At 39.7% G+C, this 26,634-nt stretch overlaps 1 protein-coding gene and 1 pseudogene across 2 annotated transcripts; both read left to right on the top strand.

Moving 5' to 3' along the window:
• The first annotated feature begins 6,811 nt into the window (after nucleotides 1-6,811).
• LOC148719989 (uncharacterized) lies at nucleotides 6,812-11,832 on the top strand. Its single transcript, XM_088739133.1, has one exon. It carries the CDS (start codon nucleotides 6,821-6,823, stop codon nucleotides 11,291-11,293), a length of 4,473 nt encoding a protein of 1,490 aa, XP_088595259.1. The 5' UTR covers nucleotides 6,812-6,820; the 3' UTR covers nucleotides 11,294-11,832.
• Nucleotides 11,833-13,334: 1,502 nt separating this feature from the next.
• On the top strand, nucleotides 13,335-16,633 carry LOC148719988 (uncharacterized; annotated as a pseudogene). Its single transcript, XR_015993340.1, has 3 exons — nucleotides 13,335-14,173; nucleotides 14,269-14,332; nucleotides 15,180-16,633. The product of XR_015993340.1 is annotated as an uncharacterized LOC148719988 (transcript).
• Nucleotides 16,634-26,634: the final 10,001 nt, after the last annotated feature.

The raw sequence follows: 26,634 nt of genomic DNA, 5'->3' as shown, positions 1-26,634 counted from the left end.
TTTGTTCGCCTCCGCATGCTAATTCTTTCATGGCTTTAATTTCTTGTTTGCTTATACAATACTTCGCGAAGTGATTCCTTTTTCCGCATCGCATACACTGCTTGTCAAAGGCCGGACATTTTCTTTGTCCTCCTTGGTGCGGCCACTGTTTCCCGCAGTTAAAACACGACTTTTGGCCTGTTTCGTCCACTATGATTCTGTCCACTTCTTGTTTGACGGTGACGTCCGTTGGGGTTTGGTTCTCCACTTTTGTGGCGTGTTGATCCGCGCTTTCGAGGCCTCTGGCATATTTGATTGTTTCTGCTGGTGTTAGCTGGTCTTGTAGTAGCTTTCTTCTTGCTCTCTTGGATTTTCCGCTTTCGATCATGGCCATTAGTATCTCGGTATCCAACCAACCCGCCGGGAAGTCACAATGTTCGCCTTCCGCTCTAAGCTTTGAAGTGAATGAGTCCCAAGTTTCGTCCTTTCCCTGATTGATGCAGCGAAATTTGTGTATGTTGTAGAGCCGGTTCTGAGATTCCCTAAACTTGTCTCGTAGTGCGTTAACTGCCCCGTCCAAGTCTGTTCCCGTGCTGCTAAGTTGTTCCAATATGTCCAGAGTAGCTTCGCCTATCCAATCTAGGAACAGCGATCGCTGTTTGTGCCTTGTCCGTAATGTTGTATGCTTTCAAGTGGTTATTCTTGAAGCGCTCGGCATATTTAACGAAGCGAGCGTAGACGGTTTCTGGGTCCCTGCGAAGGTCGAATTCTAGATACTGTTTATAGCTGATGTTGATCGCCATGTGTCCCTCGGAGTGATGTCGGCTCGGGCCGACATTGCACTTATGTACCGTGCCGTGTAAAAACCCCCCACCTCCGTTGTGAGATGATTTGTTTGTACGCGTATAAAAACCGTCCAGTTCCGGTATCGTAAAAAAGCGCGAGTTGGAAGCATCCACGCGACATGGATTACTCAGAACTCATCCACACTTTAATAACTTCCAGCATAAAAGCCTTTGACATTTGAGTGGGAACCTTGACTGTAATTCAATGTGACTCCCTCCAACAAAAAATTCAAGCTACGCCAAAGGTCACTAAGAATTAGCAAAAGTATAGCGTCAATACTATGCAGCATTTGATTAGCCCATTTCCGAATTACCCCTGGCCTCAATTTCAAAACGAGTCCTGGTGCTCATCCTTCCATGTGATTATAAGTTTTCATTCACATGCAAATTATAAGATAAACTCATTTTGTGAAGGTGTAGTCTGATCGTCCGGGTGAGTGTAGTCCTGAGAAGGACTGTTGTCGGTGGTAGTGACTGACGTTTCGACAACCTGTGCGGAAGTCATCATCAGAGTCGAGTGAATCATCATCACTCGACTCTGATGGTGACTTCCGCACAGGTTGTCGAAACGTCAGTCACTACCACCGACAACAGTCCTTCTCAGGACTACACTCACCCGGACGATCAGACTGCACCTTCACATGTTACCCCCGGGTTCAAGCCATTTACTGTAAACTCATTTTCACAAGAATGGTTAAGCACCAGGCCTCGTTTTGAAAAGGAGGCCAAGGGTAATTCGGAAATGGGCTATTGGTTTGAAAGTGAGAACTTCAAGCGAAAAATCATACGCTATCGACCCTGCAGAAACGATCCACAAATAGGAAACACTGGATAAACCTTTTTCGACTTAAGCGCATGGCCGCATGCGAATGCCAACACTTTATAACCTGGTCAGCGGATTAAGGAAAATTGACAGGAATCGAACAGAAGGAGAAAATTGACAGGAATCGAACAGAAGGAGAGGTTGAATAAATTGAATAAATTGATACTTAATATCATCAATATAATAATTAAAAGTTCTGAAGAGAGGAGCGTTTCTAATGGCGCTTACGTTGAGCCGTTCTATTTAGCGCCGGGGCCCGAGGACGAGAATGACCGTGTGAAAGATGTATAACTAAATTTTGATGACTGCTCGATATGACTGGCGTATGACGTAGGTTAGAAAATACTGAAAAGACGAAGAAATATACCTGATTTTATTTTCAAAGCAAGGCACTGAAGGCTACAGGTCGGGTAAGTACTGTCTTTTAAAAAACCGTTTCACTGCCTTTCTTTTTTTATTCAGTGTTAAAAGACTAAAGAAATCATTTCGGCTTCGAGATTCGTTTTTCAAAACTGTTACAGACCTGATTATGTTCTGAATGCTGTGATTAACGATTTGTCGGAAGAAAACAGTGATATGTGCGAGAAAAATTGAAAGAAATTCACTAACGGTGAGGTCGGTTAAACATTTATAACCCCATTTAGACCTTTTAAACACTGACTAAACTCGATTGATTAACTCGTATTTAACCAAAACCGGACATGTTGAATTAAATAAAGCTACTTTCTCTGATAATTAAATTCCGATATCCTCTGAGTTAGCAAAAATGCTATTTCCAACCTCGAGCAAAATTCCAACCGTGATGGGAAAAGTATAGTCACCGAATGTTAATTACAAAAGCTAAAATCAAATTGATTTTTTTTCCTTCCATTGAGGGAAAGGTGAGGAAAGGTGGATATTTATTATCCTACTTTTGAGGCACTATTTAATGTACAAGTATTTCAGTTTTCATGGGTCGTCCCTTTTTTACCGATAATGGATATGACCATGCAAAACTGAAACAATTTACTTCTCATTTACAGGCAACGTCCAGTCTCAGTATTCGCTATTTTGCAAGAACCGTTTGATTTTTATCGCAAAATTACAGTCAAGACTTGTTACAATACAATTGAGGCTTCTTTCTTGAAACGGTAAGCTATATGTGCGCGATGATTAACTCGTCATGAGTTTTTCATTTTCCATTTGGTGCGATTTGCATGAGAACAAGTTGATAAATAGGAAAAACGGTTGGAGTTAGTTACTGTCGTACTCTTAAAGAGAACATTGCAATCTACGGTTAATCCCTTTATAAAGTGTCAATCTACATAATACGGAACTATACGTCATTGAATAATTCTAAAGAGAAATGAAATGTTTAGTGATTGGCAGTCAGACAAAAAATTATTTATTAGTTATGGGAAATCATTGAAATATTTGAAACTGATAGACTGGATTGTGCTCATTGAAAACCCTTGATTTAATAACTGTAGGCTGTTTAAACGAGCTTTCATGCGTCAGTCATATCAGGTGGCCAATAAAATGCTCTGGTTATCCATCTCCTACACTGAATCTGTTCGACTGTAATTTTCACAGTCATACTTCTCCTCAAGCCCGCTTAACATAACTTTTTTTTCTGTTGATGGATTTGAGTATGCAAAAGTGAAACAATTTACTTCTGTTTTACAGGCAACGTCTGATCTCAGTAATCGTTGTTTTACGAGAACTGTTGGATTTTTATCCCAAAATTACAGTCAAGACTTGTTACAGCACAATTGGGGCTTCTTTCTTGAAACGGTAAGCTATATATGCGCGATGACTAACTCGTCATGAGTTTTTCATTTTCCATTTGGTGCGATTTGCGTCAGAGAAGAAAGTTGATAAATAAGAGAAACGGTTGGAGTTGATTAGTGTCGTACCCTTACGGAGAACATTGCAATCTACGGTTAATCCTTTTAAAGTATCAATCTAAATAATACGGAGATCTTATTATTGTGATAAACGCGTGATGTCAAGAGGGTATCTCGCTTGGCTTCACGTAAGTGATGATCGACGGATAAAACCTCTTTTAGGGAGGGGAGGGAGAGGGGAATGAACCTGGACCACTCTTACGAAGAGAAAACCTTGGACTTGCATGGTCATCTGTTTAAGTTTAATCTCCGGCACATTAAAAGTAGTGCACCAAGCGATTAGCCCATTACCTAGCGAACTCGCTATAGTGATAACGATGCACAAGATTATTAACGGGAAGGTGTGATCTTCAAGTAACATCGTTGAATAGTTTTAACTGAGAAATGAATTGTATAGTGATTGGCAGTCATATCAGGTGGCCAATAAAATGTGCCGGTTATCTATCTTTTACGCTACATCTGTTCGACTGTAAATTTAATAAAGGCTGATAGTTTCTAAAGAAACTGGTTGGGGCTACGTCGGTGGGGGTAACGAAATAATTTGAATATATCAACAAAGTTGAAATGGTAAATTGGGCACCATTACGATTATAAAAGCTGACGTCTCGAGCGATAGCCCTTCGTCAGAGCGAATAGACGAAGGGCTAACGACGAAGTGCTAACGCTCGAAACGTCAGCTTTTATAATCATTACGGAGCTCAATTTACCATTTCAACTTTGTTGATATATATAAGTTTAATAGTCATTATTGTCCTCAGGCTCGCTTGACGTAGCTTCCTTTAGCCATGATGGATTTGAGCATGCAAAACTGAAACAATTTTCTTCTCTTTTACAAGAAACGTCTGGTCTCAGCATTCGTTGTTTTGTAAGAACCACTAAACTTTTATCCAAAAATTACAGTCAAGACTTGTTACAGTCTAATTGGAGCTTCTTTCTGGAAACGGTAAGCTCTATGTGCGCGATGACTAACTCTTCATGAGTTTTTCATTTTCCAGTTGGCGCGATTTGCGTGAGGACAGAGTTGATAAACAAGAAAAAAGGTTGGAGTTAATCCGTGTCGTACTCTCGAGAGAACATTGCAGTCTATGTCTATTCCTTTAAAATATTAATCTAAATAATACGGAACTCAAATTATTGTAATAAACACGTGATATCAAGAGTGGATCTCCCTTGGCTTCACGAAGGTAATAATCGACAAATAAAACCTCTTTTAAGGAGGGGAGGGAGAGGGAATAATGAAGCTGGATCACTCTAACGAAGAAGAAACCTCGCACCTGTAGGAAATTTTCCAAAAATGCACTACATCGGTCATCTTTGTAAATCTGTCTATTGTCTTTTATTCGGGCAATTAGCCAAACTATGAAATACTGAAAGTTCTATGCAGTCTTGGGAGGGGTTGAAGTTCATAGCAGCGTCTCACATGGATTTAAGAACAAACCGGGATGTATATGTTTTACTATCATAACTTGTGGGAAAGCTGGTTAAAAGCATCCGAAGATCCCTCTGACCCCCCCGAAGTAGTGTTAGTTGGTGATGCTGTTGTTGCCCATGATTTGTGATGATAAAATGGAGGAAAAATGAAAACTGTAATCAAAGGTATGCAACATAAATAGTGAAAACAGAAACTGATATTTGTCAGGAAATAGTTAATGGAATTGGTTCCTTTTTATTATATTCTGATACTTGATGTACAGACCGTTATAACGAATTCAACAAAACTGGGTTTGATTTGAAAATTAAATTATGTCTCTAACACTCAACGGAAGAATGCGCAGAGCGAAATCTTTGGTTTCCGCTTGACGCCATAAAATACACAATTATAAATATTACGGAATGCAAGATATTTGAAGTTTTACCCTGAAAGGAAAAGAAAAAAAATGAAAAAAAATGAAAAAAAAATGGAAAAAAAATGAAACTTTTCGCCAGTCATTAACGTGACTTCCGATGCTAGTCTTGGTTTTCAGGTGAAGTCATAAACATTAAAAAAATGAGGAATTGTCAATCCTTTTGAGATATTTTTTAGGTTAGTTACAAGAATAGCTGAAGTATTTTTACAAATTTTAAGTTTGATGGGGTATTTCGTCTCGTGTTAAAGGAAGGTTGATTTTTTAGCTTTAGCGTGACACGGTATGAAAACGGAGGCCGAGAATGCTGTCACGTAGCTTAATAAGAGTGACTTATCCGCTGAGATTTCGCAATCTAAAGAGTCCTTGATGATAGGTCATGTATGATAGGTACTCATACATGTGTTAATGAGCCCTCAGAAGATGACATCAGACTTTGGAAAGCAAAATTCGATGACATATATTTCTGTTCTCTTCCCGCCGCTATATTTCTGCCCCTCAGAGGGACACAAGGATGGCGTCTCGTAAATTTGAGAAAAACAATTCTTTGAATCATCTCCCGCTCGAAACAATGCAAAGATCTGAATCTTCTCGCGACCGTTTGAATATTTATCTTCTTTTATTTCTTTGATTCTTGACTTTATTTGTTGAATGGTGTTGATGATGAAATGACAGTGAAAATGGGCAATTCCCAAATCAGATATCATAATGGAGAGCTGACGAAGTTATCTTGGATATATAAAAATGATCGTGTTGAGTGATATATCGTCCCCTGAGTCATCGAATACCTCTTTACCGGTACGGAGCGAGTAAATTATCATTTTTTTTTATGGCTTTTCATTAACTATGGGCGAACTAGACTACGAGCAGTCCTTCCTTTTCGGCCCAAAGTCCGTCTTGCGGGTAAAACAAAACAAAAAAAAAGGGAACTAGTGGAAAAATTGATGTTAGCGCACTGCGAGGAACTCTTGGAGTGAAGCCGATGCGCCGCACGAGCTCCGGGAGTGAGGCGCTCGGGAGAAAAAAAAACTGAACCGCTAGAAGGCCAAGTTCGTTGAGTTTGCCGGCTTGTTCCACCACGATGTTTTGAAGCGGTGAAATTGCAAGGACACACACTGTAGAGATTTTTGCCAGAAAAGGTGATCATAATTTCAGATGTGGGGTGGGTGGCTTAAAAGTAGCGGTAAGCAGACCTAAGCAGGCTGGGGTAGTGGAGAACTTTGCTCCTCTCGACATAATTGAATTTAATTACTGTGAACTAATCATGAATTACCGTGAATTACTGTGAACTAATCATGAATTAAAAAACTTGTTTTATTCTGTTACAACAGACAGCAAAGATGTGTTACTCGTTGATGGACGATCCAAGTTTGGAATTTTGAGATGTATAAGTTTTCACTGATTTTTCCTTTTTCTTTTCAAAGTGACAAAAAGACGAGCAAGATGAACAGCACAGAAGAAGCTATCACAAAAGTCATCTGCATAGGTTTAGTGGTCGCTAGCTTCCTTTTCAACACAAGTCGTGCGTCGCAAGCCAACGAGTTATTTAAGGAATGTCTGACTGTTTTAAAAAATCAGGCGTTGATTATAGATAGTTTATGGGCAAATACTATGTTCCATACCATTTACAGAGCAATATTCCATGCTCATGATTATATGAAGGATTACGCAAGTAAAGAAGAATTCCTCAGGGAAATCCTCCTAAACCAAGTGTCTGATGGAACGATTTTGAAAGGATGGCTTAATATCATACTGGCAGAAACACTTCGGCTTCAAAACAAATTAATGGAAGCCAGAAAATATTATGAGTCAGCAGCCAAGATCATGAAAAAGATTGGCAACACACCAGGCGAGGCACAATGTTACACAAGCCTAACAACATTGTTCCACTCGCTCGGTCAATATGACAAGGCCCGAGAATATCAGGAGAAAGCACTCGCCATCAGTATAGAAATTGGCAACAGGGATGAAGAAGGAAGAAGCTACGCAAACCTAGGAGTTTGGTTCCAATCGCTTAGTCAATATGACAAAGCCCGAGAATATCAGGAGAAAGCACTCGCTATCCGGATAGAAATTGGCGACAGAGATGGAGAAGCAATAAGCAACGCAAACCTAGGAACTTTGTTCCGATCGCTTAGTCAATATGACAAGGCCCGAGAACATCAGGAGAAAGCACTCGCTATCAAAATAGAAATTGGCGACAGGAATGGAGAAGCAACAAGCTACGGAAACCTGGGAGCATTGTTCCAATCGCTTGGTCAATATGACAAGGCCCGAGAATATGAGGAGAAAGCACTTGCTATCAAAATAGAATTTGGCGACAGGAATGGAGAAGCAACAAGCTACGGAAACTTAGGAACATTGTTCCAATCGCTCGGTCAATATGACAAGGCTCGAGAATATCAGGAGAAAGCACTCGCTATCAGAATAGAAATTGGCGACAGAGATGGACAAGCAAAAAGCCACGGAAACCTAGCAATCTTGTTTCGATCCGTCGGTCAATATGACAGGGCCCGAGAATATCAAGCGAAAGCACTTGCTATCCAAATAGGAATTGGCGACAGGTATGGAGAAGCAAGGGGCTACGGAAACCTAGGAGTATTGTTCCAATTGCTTGGTCAATATGACAAGGCCCGAGAATATATAGAGAAAGCACTCGTTATCAATATAGAAATTGGCGACAGGGATGGAGAAGCAACAAGCTACGGAGACCTAGGAGTATTGTTCCAATCGCTTGTCAAATATGACAAGGCTCGAGAATATCAGGAGAAAGCACTCGCTATCAGAATAGAAATTAACGATAGGGATGGAGAAGCAACAAGCTACGGAAACCTAGGAGCATTGTTCCAATCGCTTGGTCAATATGACAGGGCCCGAGAATATGAGGAGAAAGCACTCACTATCCAAATAGAAATTGGTGACAGGAATGGAGAAGCAACAAGCTACGGAAACCTAGGAACATTGTTCCATTCGCTTGGTCAATATGATAAGGCCCGAGAATTTCAGGAGAAGGCACTTGCCATCAGAATAGAAATTGGTGACAGGTATGGAGAAGCAGCAAGCTGTGGAAACTTAGGGCAATTGTTCCAATCGCTTGGTCAATATGACAAGGCCCGAGAACATCAGGAGAAAGCACTCGGTATCAGAATAGAAATTGGCGACAGGAATGGAGAAGGAACAAGCTACGGAAACCTAGGAGCATTGTTCCAATCCCTTCGTCAATATGACAAGGCCCGAGAATATCAAGAGAAAGCACTTGCTATCAAAATAGAAACTGGCGACAGGAAGGGTGAAGCAACAAGCTACTTGTATCTAGGAACATTGTTCCGATCGCTTGGTCAATGCGAGAAGGCTCGAGAATATCTGGAGAAAGCACTCGCTATCCAAATAGAAGTTGGCGACAGGAATGGAGAAGGAACAAGCTACGGAAACCTAGGAGCATTGTTCCAATCCCTTCGTCAATATGACAAGGTCCGAGAATATCAAGAGAAAGCACTTGCTATCAAAATAGAAACTGGCGACAGGAAGGGTGAAGCAACAAGCTACTGGAATCTAGGAACATTGTTCCGATCGCTTGGTCAATGCGAGAAGGCTCGAGAATATCTGGAGAAAGCACTCGCTATCCAAATAGAAGTTGGCGACAGGAATGGAGAGGCAAGAAGCTACGGAAACCTCGGAGCATTGTTCCGAACGCTTGGTCAGCATAAAAAGTCCCAAGAATGTCAAGAGAAAGCACTCGCGATCAGAATCGAAATTGGAAACAGGCATGGAGAAGCAACAAGCTACGCAAACCTAGGAAAGTTGTTCCAATCGCTTGGTCAATATGGCAAGGCCCTGGAATATTACGAGAAAGCACTCGCTATCCAAATAGAAATTGGCGACAGGGACACAGAAGCAACATCCTACCGAGACCTAGGGACATTGTTCCTATTTCTTGGTGAATATGACAAGGCAAAAGTGTATCTCGAGGATGCTTTACGATTAATAAAGAGAATTGGGGACAGGAACGAAGAGGCAATTCTTTATGGAAAGCTTACAGCTTTATTTCTCTCGCTTGGCAAGTATGCAAAGGCTGACTACTATCTGAAGGAGGCAATGGCAATAAGAGGGGATACCGGTGATAGAACCGGTGAGGCAGTAGATTACAGACACCTCGGGATCATTTCACATCAGTGTGGTTTATATGACAAGGCACAAGAATATCACGAGAAATCCCTTGCAATTTTGCTAGAAATTGGTTACACAGAAGGAGTACCAACCAGTTACATAGAGTTAGGATTGCACTTCCAATCCCTCGGTAACTATGATAGGGCCGAAGAATGCTACAATAAGGCTCTCCAGTTAAGCAAGGATATTGGACAAAACCTGGCCGAGTTTCAATGCCTTTTTTGTCTATCGCTGTTAAAGTTGTCACAATGTCATCTTGAAGAAGCCTCTTGGTATCTTTTTCTAAGCATTGAAAAATTCGACACTTTGCGAGGTTCTCTTAAGGGCAATGATCAGCTTCAAATATCCATGTTGGAGGAGCACGGCAACTTCCCCTACAAGTTTTTCAGCGTGTTGCTTTCTTCCTCCGGAAAGTCACAAGAAGCCCTATACGTCGAAGAGCTGAGACGGGCAAGAGGCCTAGCCGACTTGATGGCCGCTCGATACTCTTTTCAAGAGAAGATCTCAGGCAATCCACACTCTTGGCGTGGCATTCAAGAAATCATCAGAAGAGAAGCAGACTGCGCATGCCTGTACACTTCGGTTGGTCAAAAGCATGTACGGTTTTGGATTCTCAAAGCAATGGGAGCTATTATCTTTACAAAAAAGAAAGTGAGCCTTAAAGCAAACGTCGAGACCGGATTATTCCCTGATTTAGATCAGTTTTTCAAAGAGAGCCTCTGGAGCCTCGTCATTTCACCTGAAGAGAAGTGCGAGGATCGATCCCTGGATGACACCGAATTAATGCCTCTTCAGTACGACAACCGCGCAGTCCTGCGTGACCATAATTCAAAGGATTTTAAAACAAATCTTCACTTGTATTACAAGATAATCATTGCTCCTGTGGCCAGTTTACTAAAAGAGCCCGAAATCATTATTGTCCCTGACTCCTGTATGTACCAAGTACCATTTTCAGCTTTGGCTGACGAAGGAGGCAAGTATTTATCAGAGACATACAGAATTCGGATGGTTCCCTCTCTGACGACTCTCAAGTGTGTTCAAAACAGTCCTCCAGACTATCACAGTCAGACAGGGGCACTAATAGTGGGTGACCCTGAGGTTGGAGCTGTTATCTACAAGGAAAGGCGCAGAACCATAACACCATTGCTGTGTGCAAGGAAGGAAGCAGAAATGATTGGAAAACTTCTCGGTGTAACGCCTTTGATTGGAAACTCCGCGACAAAGCATGCTGTACTCCAAGCAATCAATTCCGTGAGCCTGATACACATTGCTGCACATGGTGATGCCGAAAGAGGAGAAATTGCTCTTTCTCCTGAGCATCCAACCCTACTCCCACCTTTTCCTCATGAAGAAGATTATCTTTTGACGATGGCGGATATTTCAAAAACTCGGCTGCGAGCTAAACTAGTGGTGCTTAGTTGTTGCCACAGTGCTCGTGGACAGGTTAGAACCGAGGGAGTGATTGGAATCGCTCGAGCGTTCTTGGGATCTGGTGCCCGCTCAGTGTTAGCGGCACGATGGGCCTTGAATGACACAGCCACAGAGCAGTTCATGACTTGTTTCTACAAATATTTGTACCGCGGTGAAAGTGCCAGTGAATCCCTTCGCAAGGCCAGGAATTGGATGCGTCATAACGGCTTTGACAAAGTTTCTCAATGGGCACCCTTTATGCTCCTGGGCGATAACGTGACATTTGATTTTGCAAATTGGCCGGTGCCCCCCGCACCTCAGGAGCCTGAGGCGGAATGAACTGACCTAGCAAAGCTCGTAACCATTTAATTGCTAGCCATCTGCGAAGGACAACTCGGATCGATGCACATAGAAAAGCATTTCTGAAAACAGCTTATTGGACTTCTAAGCTCAATAATCTGAGAGAAGACAGCGTATGGTGTACTCCTTATAAGAGTTTAGAAGTTAAAAGACTTCAAGAGCCAATTTTGTTTTTAGTCATTAGTTCAACAGACAAGCCAAGTAAATTGTGAGAAACGCGATTAGTTCGTGAAGCAAAGGAAACTTTAATGTTTTTTCTAAAGGCGCTTTTTTTATACACGAGTATTACGAGAAAGAATTAAGGTGGCTGTGAGCTACTAAACCCGAATAATGATTAATGAAAGGAGTGGACTCATTCGCATTAATCCATGGGCTTACTTCCAGAAAAATGTTACAATACTTTTTTTTATACTTTTCTTTTTCTTTTAAAGCACTCGAACATCTTTATAAAAGGTCTATCAAAGTTGTATTTTGATATCTTATTCAACAGTGAAAAGTAGAAGAAAATATTTGACGACTTCCCTCACAATCGAAACAGGGAGGAAAAACTTTGAAATCTTTCCCTTACAATCGTGTCTTAATCAATCATGCGACTTGCATGTGTCTTGGTACCGGTGTTACGTTAAGGTCAGTCACTGGGGACCTTAAGCAAGGACGACGAAAAGGGCGACGACGACGACGACGAATATGTCTGCACGAAGTATAGGTTGAGACCGTTGTTCACTGGTATAAACGGGCAGGAAAATTTGAACTTAAACTGCTCTCGACGTGAACGCGAACGTAAACAGATATATAAAATTGTTTCAAAGCTCTAGTTTTATCATCATGGTTTCTTTTCACGAACTTCAGGAGCTCTTTCTCCTAAGCCACTTTCATGGATATTGCAATGGCGAAGAACTGTTGCTGGTATACGAAGAACTTAGTTCAAAAAATCCACATTTTCCTTACGAGAATTGTGGCAGGTTTTCACTCGAAGACGTGAAAGATTCAGAGTGTGTTGCAGAATTTAGATTCAGAAAAGGTGACCTTCTACTACCCGCTATTGTCCTCCAAATTCCAGATAGCTTTACGTGCTGCCAAAGATCCGTTGCGAGTGGAATGGAAGCCCTTTGCATCCTACTGCGAAGGTTGACTTATCCGTGCAGATATAGCGATATGCTTCCTCGATTTGGGAGGCCAGTATCTGTACTTAGCATGATCAACAATCAAGTACTTGATTATGCATATGATGTATACAGCCACAAAATCGCGCGGTGGAATCACAAAATTCTTTCGCCGCACGTTCTTCAAATGTAGAGCCGCCATTCATAAAGAAGTGCCTACAAAAATAAACGAAAAAAAAAACGATTTACAACACGTTACGGCGAAGTTAAATGGTGATGAATCTGACCTCTCCAACTATAGACCCAGATCACTTCTCTTTATCTTTAACCGTATCTTCGGAAAGATGATGTATAATCACCTGAAGCCATTTATTGAGAATTTCAATATTCTCCATCATTCACAATATGGTTTTCGTGAAAAATGGTTTACTGAGCATGCTATTCTAGACATAATTAATGAAACTGAAACTAACATGCCTGGATAACAAGTTGTACTCATGCAGTGTGTTTATTGACTTGTAAAAAGCCTTTGACATTGTTAATCATTCATATTGTCATGATTAAGAAAATCGAGTTATTATGAAGTACGTGGAATAATTAAAGATTGATTTGCATCGTACCTATTGGGTCGTCAACAAACAACACAAATTGGCCCAAAAAACATATCCAAAAAAGAAATGGTGATATCAGGTGTTCCACAGGGATCGGTGCTAGGACCCGTACTATTCCTTATTTGTATAAATGATATATCTAACAGCTCTGATAAATTGGGAGTTCTACTTATTTGCTGATGATACCAATAGCCCTTATCGCATTTGTGTCTGCAATGCAAAGGGTCCGCGGACTTACAGTTTCAGGACGAGACTATCGGGTCAACGTTTCTCGAGAAACCAGAAACACTCCATGTCTGACTATATAACTCTGGAATCTGCGCTTTTTTCTGCTGAGGAAAAGGTTAAACTTCTTAGTGGTAATTGTCCTGGCATCGCGAAAGGAAGATTGAAAGAATGGCTGTCATTTCGGAAAGGAACGGCAAAATTATGTCGCGTTTGTTCATGACTACGGTTATTGTTCCTCTGACGGCCTTTTTGAGGTTTAACTCAGAGTCACGTTTCAAGGCCCTCAGCGCCTTGCGTTCGGCCGGAAGTAAATTACCTTCTGGCTTTGTAATTTCTATTTCTGAAAGGTCACTTTTAACCTCTTCTAAATAGCTTTCAAGGGCTACTGATTTTTGTATTGGTGGTATCCATGTAGATTTGACGTGGCAGGGATGGGTTTTTTTGTCCTCCCCTCGGAATATGTAAATCAGACGCATTCTCCTTGTGAACTGTTCAAAGTCACACAATATTTGTTGTCTGATCTGTTTTTGTTTTGTAGCGGGTGTTGGAATGAATTTAAGCCCTTTTGCCAGTAAATTAATCTGGTCGTTTGTAAGTTCTTTATTTGAGAGGTTTTTTATGTGCGTTTTGTTCGCCTCTAGTTTGATAGTTTAACGTGTTTGGCAAGACCGCGGCTTCGATCCTAACCTTGTGGATCTCGTCAGTTGCCGATTCACTAAATAGACTGTTTCACCCGTACGCAATACAATAGGGACCTTAAGAATCGATGACTTTGGGTGTCACGGACGTTCGCCGGAAGTGATTTTTCAGCTGTCGTTAGCCGTTGCTATGGATACACCGTCAGTCCCTGATGAAAGGTCACGTCGACAACGCAGGATCACTTAGTTTGACGTCCTGGAGAAAACGCAAAAATACAGGTGGATTTGAGATTAAAATTGCCGTACTTCGAAGATGATATGATGTCATTCACTCCGATAACCACATTGAATTTTCTCGGCTGTTGTACTTGTAGTCATGTCAAGCTTGCAAGTTCCCGGTGAAGGAGGAAATTACGCTGGTCGAAGCAGATCCTCGAGGTTAGTTGTCATGCAGCTTAATTTTTTTTGGACGAAAATCTCTGAAGTCTTGCAAGTAGCTTAGCGTAATGCGTACTTTGAGAAAAAAATTCTTTACCTTAGGTTAAAGTTAACTCCGCTACAACAGATAAATATCAAAAGTCGTCCGTTAGTTTTGTGCAACAAGCAGTCGGCAGTTCCTATTTTGTTTATCTTTTTTGTCCGGCCCGGCTCAAAGTGCGACATTTAGCTGTACGAATGTACACACTTTTTTCTCTAGTAATCTTTCCTAAAGGACTATCTGAGATTAACGGAAATTAAAGAATATAGGTAGCCGTGATACCGCCCAAACTGGTTTGAAAATAAAATGTGTGTTGCAGCTATTAAACTTACTCTTACACGTAAAGCATATTATTTAAGCTTAAGTAATAGAGCACTTTTTCCGTGTTTATATAGCCTCATCTAAACACGAGGTTGGTTGGGAGAATTCAAGACAGTTTGCAACTGTGGTGGTTATATACCGGCCATGCCATTTGTTGGCTGACTGGTAGAATTCATATTAATTACTTTACTGACGTACTACTATCCTCTGTATAGAACATTTAAATTAGCCTAAAATCGCTGGGAAACGAAGGATTTTCAGCTTGGGAATGAAAAATATAAATTTTTACCAAAAATAGGGTGTACGCTCGAAAACTGGAAGTAATGTATAATTGGGGGGACTTATATTTACATTTGCTACAGAGAAGTTTAACACTGCATTTTTTAATCATATCAGATCAACTGGGCATGATGTTCATGTAAGCTAACTGGATACTTGTATAAGTTATCTTTTAAAGGCTGAAATTTCATGCATTGTTTAAAACAGTGGTAAAATGGAATGGAGTGAACAGAAAGACATTCTCCTGTGCCATGAAGTCTTGCAGGCTGAGCCATACAGGGCTAAAGAGAAGACTGTGGGCAGAGCACAGGCATGGGAGAAAATTGCCAACATTCTCAACAAAAGAGCAGAGTTTAAAGTTAACAAGAGGTCTGTAAGAGATCATTATATGGTCCTGGTGGAAAAATTAAAAAAAAAAGACTTCACTATAGTTAAAAGCCAGTGGCATCAGTCCTGAGCCAACCAAGCTGGACAGGGTACTCAAAGAAATCATAGAGAGAGCTGAGGCCTGTGATCAGTCAAGAGACGAGGAGGATGAAAACACAAGAGAGAAATAACAGAAAGAACAAGAACAAGCTAAGGATATCAGGCTCAAAGCCATGGAGTCATTGAGTGAAACGAAGAAATGGTCACTTTCAGATGGGGATGGTGAAAATCAAAACAAGGCCAAAAAGAGGCAATCCAATGGAACTGAAATGGTGGCCTATTTGAGGGAGCAGGCAACTGAAGAGAACAGGCTAAAAGAGAGAGATATAGAAATAAGATCTGTTCAGTTGGAGAAAGAGACTGAGAGGCAGCAATTGCTTGACGAGCAGCATAACAGCCTGATACAACTGCTGTTACAACAGGAGCAGCAGCAACAACAACAACAACAACAGTTCCAGTAACAACAACAGCAGCAGTTGCTACAAATGCAAAACTACATGGCTCAACAGCAACAACAGTATAAGATGCTTATGCCAATATTAGAAAAGAAAAATTGAAAAAAGAAGAGCACTCTCCTATCCACGAAAATTTGAAATAAGCACCCTGCCCCCTTCCCTGGCCCAGATTTGAACATTAATAGTTGTTTTCAATTCAGCTTGTGAACATGTTTAAAGTGAACTGAAAAGGATCCCTCTTGAATAAGCACCCTACTGTTTTAACTCAAAATTTGAGTAAGTACCTTGGGCACCACTTATTTGAAGATTTACAATATTATACCATGAAACATATATTTCATGCCTTTATTTTTGTAATATTGTTGGATATCTTTTGAGCTACTCTTTTAAAACATTTTTTTTTTAAACTATGATTGTATCGGCCCCAACCAAAGCAACAGATTGGTACATATTAACTTCATTGATCAAAAGAATCACCATCTACTTCAGTGGGAGTCTGTTAGTGTGATGAAATTGACTGCTTACATATTTTTTATGCTTAACATATTTTTTTTTGCTTGTGATGTCTTCATGCTTTCTGTATTACATTTTATATAATTTGTTGATGACACAATTTATTCATACCAGCATATACATTGTAATTACTTATCCTCAAAAGGTATATTACTGATGAGAAATTAATGCCATGTATAGAACTTTAAAATTTACATGACTTGCTTTAATATAAAACTGGGCACATTACTTTGAAACAAAATTTTGATTAAAAACTCTATGAACTTTGCCATACCGTGTAATGAGCATTTATTTAACACAAGCCCTTATTTTTATTTTGGTACAGAAGATTAAGTGATTAGACAACCAGAGTCCCCACAGTTATCATGTTATTTTTAAAAACTTGTAAGTACATAAAAAGCAAATTTATATTAGTTTTTTATTTGTCTGTCCTGTTATTAGCAATTAACTTCGTCCAAATTCGTGGATCATGTCACCCAAACGACATGGGTATACAAATATTTTTAGCAACAGTCTCTCTATGCGGTTGGCCTTAGTTCGTTGGTGGCAGCACAGACTCGCAGGTAATCCAAGGGCATCAGCAAGTCTAACAATGTCCATTTTTCTTACTCGAAACTCCTAAAAACACTCTGCTTCGTCCATAGAATCGAGATCAAAACGATCGTAGTCGGCGTGAGGAAATGATGGATTTTTGGAGAAACTAGCGTCATACAATAACAAAAATTCTTCGGAAATAAAATGATGACTCCATGCTAGAGAAAGCATTTCTCGAGCTTCCTTTAAACTGGACATCGTCAAGATCGAGAGCACGCCAAGGATGTGTTTACATTTTCACGGTCGACTGACAACGTCTGTAAATTAGTGTAATTGTTTTGCTTAACGCAGTCATGTCACGAACTCTGCTGGCGACAACGTCGTTCCCAGGTTACCCCTCTTGCAAACGATCGAACGTCCGTGACACCCAAAGTCATCGATGCTTAAGGTCCCTAATGTCTAACCATGACGAGAACATGCTGTATCCTTAAGAAAATGAATAAAAATGCCTTCAAACGTAGCCGTTTGCTACGATTTTACTTTAAAGTTTTATCTGTGTGACCCGATAGCCTCGTTTCGAAACTTCAAAGTCCGCTGAGCTTTCGTACAGTGGGCGTAAATGCGATAAGGGCTATGCTGACAAAAATCTGAATAAGGGTAGGGGTATGCACTTGGCTCAGTATAAGGGGATTGATAAATCCACATTTCAAAGCAGTCCACTGCCTCTGTCACGCTGGATTCTGAATTAGACACGCAGTGGATGGACACAATTTAATTTAACAATTCTTTTTCTTCACCAAGATGTATGGAGTGCTAAGCGTCAATTAATTATTTTACCGTTTATAAGGGGTAGTTATGAACACAGCAGCCGCTCATGAGATCGCTTTGTGTGGTGAAGAAAACTTATATATCGAGGTACGCTGTTCAAGAGGTTTCCAGTCTGGAGGTAAAGAAATTCAATGATAGCGTGACAGAGCCCATGCATTCTTTAACAGCGGTACGGTCAGGTCAATACAAGTTTGATAAAATTTATAATTAAAAACATCCAATTCGTATTACTTCCGTTTGATCTGCTTTTGTAGACTTTCTCAAAGTCGTTCGCTTGGTTTTCTGTTCTTCGCGCTCGCACTCGCGCTACGCGCTTAAAAGCGCGACTTGTGAACAAGTCTACTGCTTTTGGTATACTTTGTAAAACGGACGTTGTGAGAAATTCGAACGGCTAAACTCACTTCCTCTCAGAGGTTTGAAAGGTAAAATTGAAGTTCCAAAATGTAACTTTTATCAAAAGAACAGACAATGAATAATCACAGGCGCTATGCTCCGGTTCTTTGTGTAAGTTCTCCGCCGGTGTTTAATGTCCTTGCCTCACACAATGTAGACTGTTCTATTTCTTTCCCAAAACTAATGCGTTCGGACCAAAGTTGGCGTTTTGCCAGATGATTTTAATCTGATCAATAATTTACAGAAAAGAAATCGAGAGAACTGCAGATGAAGAACAAAGTCTCTGTGATGGCAGATAACAACATTGCAAGCCCCTTCGGACTATACGGGTCATTAGATGGTAACACCAACTTAATTATGTGACAAGACTAGCGAAAATTAAATCATAAGCAGTCAACTACTGCATAGATTCGTTTCAGAGTACTTACAAACCACGACGTTGTGTGTGCAATAGCAAACTTGCATGCAGCACTGAGAGAAAGGATCAGGCTGTAATCATACCTTTATGTTACAGTAATACGTCATATCCCGTTACTAACTCATCACATCAGAGAGCGCAAGTTTGCATCATAGGAATAAAATCCACCGCCTTGTTTTGTATGACAGCCACACGAAATGACTAATGTAAGGTTTTACTAATTAGATTTTATTCCTGTGGCGATTATCGTTTAATATAATTGTACAGTACACTATAAACCTAACTTTGGGCCTGGTAATCTATTGATTAGTTGAAGAGAATTCGAGCAATGAATGCTAAATGTGGTGTGGACCAAAGTACTGTCATTTAGGGATCTTCTTTGTTGTTTTTGGTATTTTGACTCGATTCATCAAGTCCTGAAAACGCATAAACTGTCAACTTGTCAACAAAAGTCTTGAAAATGCACAAACGGACAACTTTTCATAATTTACAATGTTATTCCAGTTGACAATCCTAAAGGTCTTACTCTCCTTTACTCTAGACAAGGAACATTAAGGAACATGTTCATCCTTAGCTCAATTACAGACTTTACCTTTTTATTTAGCTGATTAGGCTCGTTTTATCATAGCTGTTTATTGTGTAGCATAGGTTTCTCTTCGTTTTTTAGTCAACACGCGTGTTCTTACATTTGTTCCTCTTAATTTACTGATCGCAGTTTACGAGAAAATGTAGACATTCCATAAAGATTAGTGGTTCAATTGCTTTTATCTACTTATCTGGTCGCGATTTTTCCTGACATCCCAATTTCGCTCAGTCAACACCCGCCAAATTTTGGGGGGATATAATTCTTTGCTGACTTCGGTCGAATTTCGTTTTCTCCGCTCATTTAATCTTCTTTTCACGTTGACTAGGATTGCTAGGGACTGTATACTGATTAAATTCTGTTGGAACCGTCCCTTCTGCTAACTTGTTAATTCTAGAATGTTTCTTCACGAATCGTGAAGACAAACCAAATCATTTGTTTTGTCTCCAAGTGTTCGGAGCAGATATACAAGTTCTTGATGGACGTGAACTCCTTATCAGAGCAACGGCAGAAGGCAATCCATTTCTTTCTCAGTCTCAATTCGCCTTGAAACTCGAAAAAATTGAGGTTCGGCCCTTTTGAGAGTTGCTTTTACACACCAAGACATCACAAAACTTCGCCACTCTGCTTTCAAAATAAGCGCGTAAGCTCTGCCTCGACTTGGTACTCATAATTAGTTACCAGACTTTCTCGCACGAACAATCCGAAATTAGCCTATTTGAAGTACCCGCTCAAGTCAGCCTCTTTTGCAGGGCGACAGCTGATTGGCTTACAGTTCTAAATTGCGACTTGCAATTACATTTCCATGTAATCCATCTCACCAATAATTTGAGTCTATGCTGCGTTTTAGGTAATGTCTTTCGAGCATATTTTATTTAATCTGAGAGAATGTAGCTCTAACAAGCCAATTTTTTCTCTTCTAGGTCTGACCAGAAAGCTAGAGATACCACACGATCGTTCATTCCAAGAGAAAATTTCAACACGAGGTTGGCATTTAACACTGTATTTGACAGTCTTCGCTGCCTTTGAACCCAAGCGCAAAAGCAGGATAAATGCTCGGTGAGTCGTCCGCTAAATACATGACAGGGGTTCATATTGTCAGCCGAAACAGCTTGATGTTGTTTACAGACTGATATTGTCTTGAATTCAAGGTGAAATGTCATGTGTTTTCGATGTCTTGTCGTTCTCGCCGATCGTAGGTTTCCGAGTAAATTTCCCCTAGTAATCAATTATCTTTGCTGTTTTTTTTATAAATCAAGAATTATTCTCAATCTACAGCCAGGGGTAAGATTACTTAGTCACCTCTTGCTTGCGAAAAATGGCTATTTACTTCTCTTGTCGCAGGAATATTTCCCAGTGTCGAGTGAAACGGGAGCGTTTTAAACTATTCGAAGAAATTATACGTTAATGGAATCCTCATCCGTACTTAGAGGATTCTTTTTTCTCGAATTTCCTTTTCAACAGTCGAGGCAGGTGTCTCTTCTTTTGTGCTTTGAGATTCCTGACCGAAAACTTTGCAGATATTAACTTCTAAACTGAATTGAAGGTTAATCTTAGTTTATGATTAATTCAAGTACAAGTCATTTGAACTGATTTTAACCACAGAAAAACAGAGGGGTACATTAACTATATTTATGAGGACCATCTACGCGGGAAAATAATTATCCATACTTCCAACAAGCACAACCACTCATTACTTATCACTCATTAGATTTTCTGGTGAACGGGGTTGTAAACAGGGTTTTGCAGAATTTCTCACTTAAGTTAAAAGGAAACCCTGCACACGCTGGTTGTGGGACTGTATACTTTCAGTTAACTTGGCTTTATTCTTCACAATCCAACATTACACATTCTGTTCTACGACCTATCTCAATCCCATCTTTTTTGATTTACAAAAATGCTATGTTTTTTTAGCTACGGATATTTGCACCCAGCTAAGCAAGTCTGGAGTGGTAAGATAATTTAAGCTAACTTGACAAAGTTACAGTTTTGTTTTACACATTCCTCAATGATTTGTGGCCACTAATTTCCTATTATGTCGGACAATCATAATGTTAATCTATGCATGCGGTTTTACTAGTGACTATTTGATTAATTGCATGATTGTTTGTGAAGGTTCGATTACACGATGCCGGTTAATACTTCCTTTGACATTCTACAGATCAATGTTAGCAACAAGAAATAAGAGCTTACTTAATCAACTGCTATATATACCGAAACAGGAAAAATTTATTATTAGCACGTGCAAACTTTTCAAGACACAGGGTTTCGCATTGTAATCTCCTCAAGGAGGAGGTAATTAACTTAACTTTTTTGATGGTTTTTGTAATGGTGGTCAAATGTTCATATAGGATGGGTGTGAAATACCCAATCTGGTGACAGAATTCAGTTAGGGTGCAAAGCCAAACAGGTATATCTGTTGCAGACCACAATCAGAATGTGAAAAATAGGCAGTCTGGGACTGCATGTGGCTATCATGGATGGAAATAATTGAGTAAAAATCTCTTCATTTTGATAGGCTGACCTATCGTGGTAGAAATTTACTGTGGTCACCTGGAGTCTGCTTTTTTATTGACTGAAATTCACTTGTTGTTTTACGTGAAAAAAGAAAATGTTTAGAAATGTAAGGTAAAAGGTAAAGTTTACACAGGAGCCAAGTTACCCATCAGGCGAGGGCTCATCTTGGGTTTCTTTAGCATGAAGCGACGAGGAGTATTTCTACCCGTTGTCATAAAGCTCTCTAGAACCTCTAATTTCATTGGATCTTGTTAACACGAAGCTCTATTGTTTCAGGGCTATGGTCTATTGTTACTATTGTTTGTTGATAATTTTCTCAGCGTGTGAGACGTTGTGGAGAGCTTTGTGGCAACTCATTTCCACTCCCCGTGGATGGGATACAAGTTTAGTGCAGGGTTACTCCCCAGTGTTTTTATGCTGGTATGCATTTATTACCCTAGAGGGGGAGGGGGAGAGACCCTGAGAGAATAGTGTTTTGCTCAAGAACATAACAGAATGTTACCAGCCAGGGCTCAAACCCATACTGTTCGATCTGGAGTCAAGGGCACTAACCATAAGGCTGCTGTGCCTCCAACAGAAACATAAGAGAGATAATTGAAAATTGAGTAATTTTAGTGGGACAAAAATGGACAAAGTTAAAAATAGTTTTGTATGTCTGACACTTGGCAATTTTTTATTAACTTCAAATGTAACAATATTTAACAACCCTGAAATGTCAACTGAATAACGTTGTGTACTATGTAATCAACATTGGCAAGCAAAGCAGGTATTTCTTGAGCATTTGAAGTTTTCTGTGTAATAGAGATGTTTGCCGGTTGATGTTCTTCTGATGGAATGAAATATTAACTCAATACAATCCATATTAGTAGAATTAATCTGAACCACCAAAGCAATAATTTGGATATCTTGCAGAAGTGGTAACTGTCATGTACTGTATGATAACACAGCCATATTTAATTCAACCTCGTGGTTTATTGCATCCCATGATGCTTATGGTATTTTCATGATAGCATACATGACATGTCCCTTTTTTTTTTTTTCTTTTTGAAATAAACACTGAAACTAATGTGACAAACTGTAAACAACTGCATGCAATAAAATAAAGAATGGTTAATCAAAAAGTAAGATCGTTCACTTAAAGTTTGTAACAAAAGTCACAGCTTATAGTCTTTCAGGTGTTTGGGTTGCTTGACGACCTGACCGGGTACGAATTTCTGCTGGTGGACCATGATCTGTAGTTGCCCCTGGTCCACAAGGTTTGCTTTGAATACCCGTTGGAGTAAGAAGAGTGGCTTTCTCAGGTTGTGCGATATGTGCTGCATCAGTCTCTTTGTTCTTTAGTTGTGAAACTCTTGTTTGAAGATGACGTTGATTTCTTCGGTAGACTTTACTATTAGGTGTCTGAATTATGTACGACCTTGGTGTGCGATGCTTGTTTACGACAGTAGCTTTGATCCATTCATTCTCATGGTGCATGGGCACCTTGCTACCTGGATTTAAGGGGGCAACTCTTTTCTACTGTGTTGGTCATAATAGGACTTCTCTCTCTCCTTTCTCTTTTGAAAGTGTTGCTGAATTGCTTGTGATCGTGGGGGTTTAAGCAAATCAACCATTGTTGGTAGGAAAGTTTTTAATCTTATACCCATGAGTAGCTGAGCAGGTGATAGGTTTATACCATCCAAAGGAGTGTTTCTGTAGTTCAGCAATGCCTTGTAAGGATCTTGTGCTTTCTTGAGGAGATTTTTGATGGTCTGAACTGCCCTTTCAGCTTCGCCATTTGCTTGAGGGAAGTGAGGACTTGATGTAGTATGGACAAAACCATAACTCTTACTGAAATCAGAAATGCTGAACTGGCATATTGGGGCCCATTGTCACTGATAAGCTCATCAGGTATCCCATGCCGAGCAAATTGACTCTTCAGATGACAGATGATATTGCTGCTGGTTAAGTTGTCAATCTTTTACGCTTTGGAGGTCCTCCAAATGTGAAGTCACAATGCTGCTTGAATTCTTTCCACATGGTTGGCAGATCCTTGCTCGTCCAATCCATCTTTGGAGTAGAGTTTCTTTCCATGTCGTCGCTTTCGTCTGTTGAAGAGTTTAGCAAATCTCTGTTGTCATTTAGTGCTGTGTTAACATTGTATTTTGGAGAAATTCTAATCCCACTCCTGACACCATGTTATGTACTGTATGATAACACAGCCATATTGAATTCAACCTTGTGGTTTATTACATCCCATGATGCTTATGGTATTTTCGTGATAGCATACATGACAGTAACCAGTTAAGGCATGTTAGGGCAAGTAAGTAAGTAACTTTATTTAACCATATCAAAGTCATTTCATAGAAGGGTTAACATTTGCTTTGACTTGCATCCAGACTCTCGCGGACATATTTCGCATGCGCGAATGACCAAAAGTTTTATGCGCAAACGATAAAAACAAACATGGCGGCCAGAGTAAAAAGAGAAATCAAAGCGCCGAAGCGATTAATCAACGAAGTAAACCCGTTAAAAGCTGTAGCTGACGAGGGCAGAATACCAAAGCGTCAAAAGGACAATCGCCTTTACGAAATGGAGTCGAAAGAGGTCGACAAAGAAGGCAAGCGAGTAAAAATACATTGTAACGGATTTAGTGATAAGTTTGACGAATGGAGGCCATATGATGGTGATAAATTTCCTATTATGCGGTTGGAACATAAATGTAAACCATCCATGGAATCCATAGACGATCGTTTGCATCTCTTCCAAGACCGCTTGTATCGGGAAGTGAAGCGAAAGCTATACTCTGGAAGGAAGGACGATCCAGAAATCAGGATTGAAATTTCTGTGGAGGAGGTCTTTGAAGTGAGTATTGCCACTGCTGCTCGTGCAAAAAGGGAAAGAAACAAGCAAGTCTATCGGATTTGTAATCACGACCTAGACAGCTTTTTGGGAGTCAAATGGGATGAACGGATTTTAAACGAAAATAGTGATTATGCTTTTGTGACAGAAGGGGCAGTGAGATTTTGGATTACAGAAAGGAACCCTATAATAGAATACAAGCTCATAGGGGGCAAGTATGTGAGGTCAGAAATTGAAGATGACCGTCAACTTGTTTTTACTTTTGTTTGTGGAGATGGAAATAGACACCAGTACCTAACAAGGGATGACTGCTAAATTAAAGACTGAGTTAAATGCAATCACACAACTACAGTTATTGTTTTGATATATTTTATTATCAGTTTATAATCATTGTCAGTTAATTATTGAGATTGAGGGAATGAAAATATTTGTTCATACTAAATTCTAAAAGAGTTTTTGAATATCTTAACTACACATGGATATTACATTTATTTATATTTACTGTAATCAAGGCTGTTATAAGATAAATTTTTAACATGTCAACTAGGAAGCCTAGCCCTCAAAGTTACAGTCACTAGAAAGGAATTTACAAAGTACATCTCTGTGTCCATCTTCCATCAACTTTGATAAGATGTGCACAACAAACTGCAGTCTGGCATTCTTTACAGTTAGCTGAGCATGTCTTTATGGTGTGACCAAGACCTTCACAATTTCCACACTTATAACTTTTCTTTATTCTTTCCATGCCTGCTGCTTCTAGGAGCTGTATTCTATTTTTCTTCAAAAGAATCTATTTTAAAGCAGAAATTCCCCTATGATTTGAGGATCTAAAATAATGTTTGGATGATATATCATTATATTTTTCCATTCCTTGTTGTGTAAAATAGGATATATTTTCATAGAGTCTTAAGAATTCAGGCACATGAGCATATAGTGCATGCATGTAAGGGGTAACATCTTTGGCTTGATACAAACATAGAAACTTATCAAACCATGAGTTGATCTTATTTGTTAACTGAGTAATAGCATCATCAGTTGTAAACTCAAGCTTCAGGTCTCCAATAATTTCCATAAAACTGGCCCATAGTTTTTCCATTTCTTTAGTTTCCTTAAAGTTGGGAAGGAGTGATTGGAAATTTATGCTTTGCATAACAAGCAACTTTTCTGGTCCGGTAAGGTCTCTATATTCTAATTTTTTAGAGTCTTTATTTACTCTCCAGTCAAAGGAAATTCCAATGTCCTTCAGAAACTTTTCATATCCAGCCATATGTTTATATTTCTCCCTTGTAAACCCACTAGGGAAAGTTTTCACTTTATCTATTGCATCTTCCCTGCGAAGTTGCTGTATGAGAAGCTCAATCAAGTTGTCAGAAATCCTCAAAAATAAGTGAAGTGTGTCAATTATGACATGATCAATGGGAATAAAAGAAAATAAAGGCACTGATTTACAATTGAACTTTTTAGATTTTGCATTGGCAGTTATTTCTTCACATGATCTTGCACCAAGGGACCTGTCTGTGAGGGACCACTTCTTGCTGCAGTCAAACCTTTCATTCCTAGGACATTTGCACCAAATACAGGCATAGTCCTGATTTGCTGCACCCAAACCACACACACAAGCTAAGAACTTCCAGTCCCCTCCCAAAAAGTATTCAATGTCACATTTATAATCACCCACACATATTTGCTTTAGATTCTGCATTTCATCATTAAGATCTGCAAGGGTTGCCTTTAAATTATCATAGCTTTCAGTAGTTTTGATTATGGCAAGAATATAGTTGCCTTTTTCACTCATTGCAATATCTCTTTCATTTAATATTGTGTAAGTTAAATTAAAAATTTTGAGCCTTTTCCCAATGTTGGTCCCATCCCCACTAATTTTAACTTTGATTTTAGTGTTAATGTTCAAAACTCCTTTCCCCTGAAGCCTGATTACTTGTTCCTCTAAACTTTCTTTAAAACTTAACTGGACTCCCTCGGCTTGGCCAGGTGTAGGTTGAAGATTCCATTTTGCATTAAGTTCTTTCAATTTCTTCTCCAGCTTATAGCTGTTTGGCATCTGTTTGGTTTTCATAGCCAGCTCATGCCAAGCCTCATTAGAAATGTTAAATTTATCTTTAATGTAGATCCACATATTAATTTCATCCAAATTTT

Source organism: Stylophora pistillata, chromosome 11, assembly GCF_964205215.1.
Source record: "Stylophora pistillata chromosome 11, jaStyPist1.2, whole genome shotgun sequence".
NCBI lineage: Eukaryota > Metazoa > Cnidaria > Anthozoa > Scleractinia > Pocilloporidae > Stylophora > Stylophora pistillata.
Note: the sequence above shows the minus strand (reverse complement) of the source record. Positions and strands in the feature narration are given on the sequence as shown.